At 43.1% G+C, this 5,000-nt stretch overlaps 1 protein-coding gene across 2 annotated transcripts in view; it reads right to left on the bottom strand.

Moving 5' to 3' along the window:
- GRIK5 (glutamate ionotropic receptor kainate type subunit 5) overlaps positions 1–5,000 on the bottom strand; it is a 487,066-nt gene that overhangs the window by 372,690 nt on the left and 109,376 nt on the right. For both annotated transcript variants that reach the window (XM_085875712.1, XM_085875713.1), the window contains exon 2: positions 3,182–3,305. In XM_085875712.1, the coding sequence (XP_085731838.1) occupies positions 3,182–3,305 (124 nt within the window). The remainder of the gene's footprint in view (positions 1–3,181; positions 3,306–5,000) is intronic.

The raw sequence follows: 5,000 nt of genomic DNA, 5'->3' as shown, positions 1-5,000 counted from the left end.
CCTTGAGTGCCCTGCGGAAATATGGTGGGGACAAATTGCAGACAGAACGGGGGGGTGGGGGGGGGCGAGACTGGAAAGGAGACGGTACAAGACAGAAAGACTACCGACCTGCCTGCAGTGAAAGAGTGAGACCCAAACACAGCCTCATCACGGGAGATACTAATGATCCTAAATGCCTTGGTGTCCACAGCGTGAAGCCGAGAAAGGTGAGAGGCAGGAGCACCAGCCCAGAGCAGAGAGCAGTACTCCATCAGGCTGCGGTTGAAAACTTTGTATGTGATCAGGAGCACAGAATACCCTCATTTTGCCTTTTCTTCCATCTCCCAACTCCCTCAACATTTCTTAACAGCAGTTTTCTCTCCATTATTTTCTAATAGTGGTCTATTTATTGTGATAACTCATCGACTTTTGTTTGCAAACAAGCTGAATACCATGAATGACCCCGACGTTGAATGAAAGCTGATTACCAAATGATGTTGATACTTGCGCAGCCGATTACACTGAACAACAAATTTCAAAATTTTTTTTTTACTGGAGATGTGTAAAGTGATTAAGACTAATTTGGGTACGCTGATTTCAAAAATCATAACCGTTTTGCTGTATCACGTCAGGATTTTCAGGAACAGAAATATTCCCATTGCCTAGAAGTCAGGATTTCAATGAAATTTACATATGTCTTTAACATGTCTATTTCGTACAATTGTTGTTAACTTGTGTTATATTTCTTTCTTTCAGATAAAGATGAGTAGGCGTTCCTGTACCAATCATCCTGACAACTTCTGTTATGTCTGTGGTCGGTATACCAAAAAAGATCAACAGCGAAGTATATCTACAGCAGTGAAAATGAAGGCCGCCTACTTTCACTACTTCGGGTGTAAGGTGGGGGACCAAGAACAGAGCTGGGCACCACACATCTGCTGCACAAGCTGTCACACAACCTTGACTCAGTGGTTGGTGGGCAAGCGCGCGAGCATGCCATTTGCGGTGCCCATGATATGGCGTGAGCCGCAGAATCATCATGATTGTTATTTCTGCTGCACAAGCATCGCCGGCTTCAACAAGAAGAATAAAGGTCACATCAAGTACGCTGACTGCGTCTCTGCTCGTAAACCTGTGCCTCATGATGAAGAGAACCCCGTTCCAACACCTCCAGCTGATCAGAACATAGCTGTAAGCAGTGGTGAAGAGGATGGTGATGATGAACCTTTTGAACCCGACACTCAAGAATCACACCTTCTGAACCAGGGAGACTTAAATGATCTTGTAAGAGATCTCTCGCTGTCAAAGGCGAAGGCAGAGCTGCTTGGATCAAGGCTGCAGCAGTGGAATCTACTTGAACCTAACACCAAGATATCCTTGTTCAGAGCACGTCACAGAGACATGGCTGAGTTCTTTGAGATGGAAGACACGATGACATTCTGCAGTGACATCAACAGTCTGTTGAAAGAACTTGGGTGTGATCACGATCCTGCAGACTGGCGCCTCTTCATCGACTCGGGGAAGAACAGCTTGAAGGCTGTTTTGCTCCACAATGGCAACGAGAAACCATCAGTCCCACTGGCTCACGCGTTCGGCATGACAGAGACCTATGAGACTATGCGGCAGCTGCTTGATTCCATCAAGTACAATGACTTCAACTGGCACATCTGCGGAGACTTGAAAGTGGTGGCGCTGTTGTTAGGGCTGCAGTCAGGCTACACGAAATACATGTGCTTCCTTTGTCTCTGGGATAGCAGAGACGACAAGAATCACTGGACGAAGAAAGATTGGGAAGAGCGAAAAGAGCATGTACCTGGTCGACACAACGTGAAGCATGTCGCCCTTGTCGACCCAGCCAAGGTTTTCCTTCCACCACTCCACATAAAGCTCGGCTTGATGAAAAGTTTTGTACGGGCAATGGATCTGAATGGGCGTGGGTTTTTATACCTCAAGGAAAAGTTTGGCAACACCTTGTCGGAGGCCAAGATCAAGGCTGGTGTCTTTGTTGGACCGCAAATCCGACAGATTATGAAGGACGAAACTTTTCCGACAACTCTAAACCCCAAAGAGCTGGCAGCGTGGAGGAGCTTCAAAGCTGTGACGGACAACTTCTTGGGGAACGAGCGCGTGGACAACTATGAAGAAATAGTGCAGCAGCTGCTGGAGTCCTTCAGGAAACTTGGCTCCAGGATGTCCCTGAAAATCCATTTCCTACACCAGCACCTGAACTTCTTCCCTGACAACTTGGGAGCAGTCTCGGACGAGCACGGCGAGCGATTCCACCAAGAGATTTCACTCATGGAGACGCGTTACCAAGGGCGGCACAACCCGAACATGATGGGCGATTTCTGCTGGTTCCTGCATCGTGAAACTGACACAGAGCAGCACAAACGCAAAGCCAAATGCCTAAAGCATTTTTAGTTACATTCTAGTGGAGTTTTTCTGTAATTTCTATAATTTTGAAGCATTCATGATGAAATAAATGAATAAATGAATTTTTGTAAATTTCATTGAAATCCTGACTTCTAGGCAATGGGAATATTTCTGTTACTGAAAATTCTGACGTGATACAGCAAAACGGTTATGATTTTTGAAATCAGCGTACCCAAATTAGTCTAAATCACTTTACACATCTCCAGTAAATAATTTTTGTTGTTCAGTGTTACCAGACGATACAAGCTGAATACCATGAATGATCGCGAGGTCAAATAACAGCCAATTACTAAATGATGTTGATAATACTTACATACAGTAGTTAATTACCAAACATAACAAGATGGCGACTCTGCGTGACCCCCACCCCTTGTATGTTATGACGTTGATTTCTTCGATAAAACGATACCAATGGAATCAAACAGCAACCGCTACCCATGTACAGTACACGACATGAAAATGGTATAAAATGTGATTTTTACATACTTTATGACAACCGAGTGTTAATTAACCTTCGCGACTGCGAAAAGTGAAAACAGAATTTAAATTGAACTTAAAAAAAAAAATTGAAAACCCCTCCTGTTAACAGAGTCAAACATCAGGGTCAAATGAGCTGAGCAGCCCAATCACAGCAATGACGTAAATGTGAGGAGGAGGAGGAGGAGGAGGAGGAGGAGGAGGAGGAGGAGGAGGAGAAAACAATATGAAAACCCCTCCTATTGACAGAGTCAAACGTCGGGGTAATAAAATCTTGGCCGGTGCAACTTACCAATGGGCAAGGATGACACCAGAGATGAGACGATTCCAGCAAGGAGCAAAAGATGCAGAGCTTGCCAGAGGAGGCTGGATGTAGACAGGTGTTTTCTACATTTTCCACTTTTCCACACAACTGCCTGCAAAAGAAGAAAAAGTTGAGAGGCCAGAATAATTAGGCATGGAAAGTAGAAATCTGAGTTCCAGTATTTTGGGACAAGGAATCACTTTGTCAGGCAATTGCACTCGTTGCTAAAACTGGGCTTATTTGTCTGATGAGGAAGGCTGTAGCATATTAATTGTTCCTAACTGGTGTTATACCTGCTTACTCAACAAGAAACCGTGAGTCATACAAATTCTGACAAGTTAATTGTGTGACAAAAATCTTTCCAAAATTAGTAGCAGCAATTAAATAATTTTGAGGAGAACTTAAAACAGGGTTCCCCACGCTAAAGATTGTGATTTGTGTTGCTGAAGAATCCAAGGACAGTGCAGCGGAAAAATTGTCACAAGGAATCATCTACTGCAAAGAGCGAGCATAAACATAAGGACAGCACAATGTAACGCTTTGTGGAAACGCACCTACGTTCATAGCCTTACAAAGACCTCTATTGTTTTCAAATGCAATCCCTGATGGGCAACAATGTTTAGCTTGACGTGCATTCTGAAAATTGATGGCTCTAGAATAATACCCTTGCCACACTACATCTGAAAGGCAACCATTTGCGAGGCATGCTGGAAGCAGAATGACAGACACTCAAAACCACAGCCAAGCCATCCCAAAAACCACACAATAGCAGTGTAAGGGTGGCCTGTTACACACCTCCATTCCGTGACAAATGGGGGAAGTTGCAGTGTGGTGAGGCGCAGCGAGGAAAGGAGAGACGGCGGATTAGCACGCCACGGAGCAAGCAGCGAGGCCAAATTTGAAGCATGACTTTTCTGTTTTGTGCTTTTCTGTCAATATACATCAAGCGTAGCCCGTAGAAGTGAAAATGAAACAGAGCTCTGGTGAGTAATTTGTGAAGTTATGCAGCTGGTGTAGTTTTTTTTTTCAAGTTTACACTATTTTATCTCTGTAATGCTCTCATCTTCATACCACCAGTACTACACTGGATAGAGCCTTGGAAGATCCCATTAGTTGTTTAAAATTCAAAAAGGATTGAAATGATTAATCATGCAATAATCGTCGTAACTGTTTCATACAGACAGTGTGCAGTTTACATTTAGAAACAAACTGATTTCCTTTTTCAAGCTATGACTAGGAACCCACTGTACTTTTCCATGTAGTAAAAAAAAATTGAAGCTGGGATGAAGAACATGCTGTACTCTTCTCAGTCATAAAAATTTAACTGAAAGAATCTTAATTTCTTCATGCAGCGAACTTGAAGGGACAATATAACGTCAACTAGAGAGTTCATAGAAAATATGATCCCGCAAAAGCTTGAGAAAAAAAAAAAAGACATGGGCGAGGTGTGCAAGTGGCAAATTTGATTGGTCGAGATAATGTAAAATGCCAGAATATTTTGTCCAAGTACTGCTGAACGGAAGGGTTTTGAAAGTGCCAAAAAGGCGATATGTGTTCTACATTGTTCAAGTGCACAATGCGATTGAAATAAAATATAATTTTTTCAAGATTGCAGAAAAAAACCCCGGAAGTTTACCGCCGTTGATGCAGCATCTTTTTCACCACCATATTTACCATGCTACATGAGTCTTTAGTGCCTGTTGTTTGTGTCCAACATGACATCCCCAAAAACAAAACGTTTCCTGTGTGGAATGAATTTCAATTTTGTTTGACTGCCGGACAGGCAGACAGAGTAAAAAAATTATCT

This window comes from Eptatretus burgeri, chromosome 3 (assembly GCF_056783735.1).
Source record: "Eptatretus burgeri isolate ZD-2024b chromosome 3, Ebu_testis_v1, whole genome shotgun sequence".
Lineage (NCBI taxonomy): Eukaryota > Metazoa > Chordata > Myxini > Myxiniformes > Myxinidae > Eptatretus > Eptatretus burgeri.
This window is presented reverse-complemented; position numbering and strand designations above follow the sequence as displayed.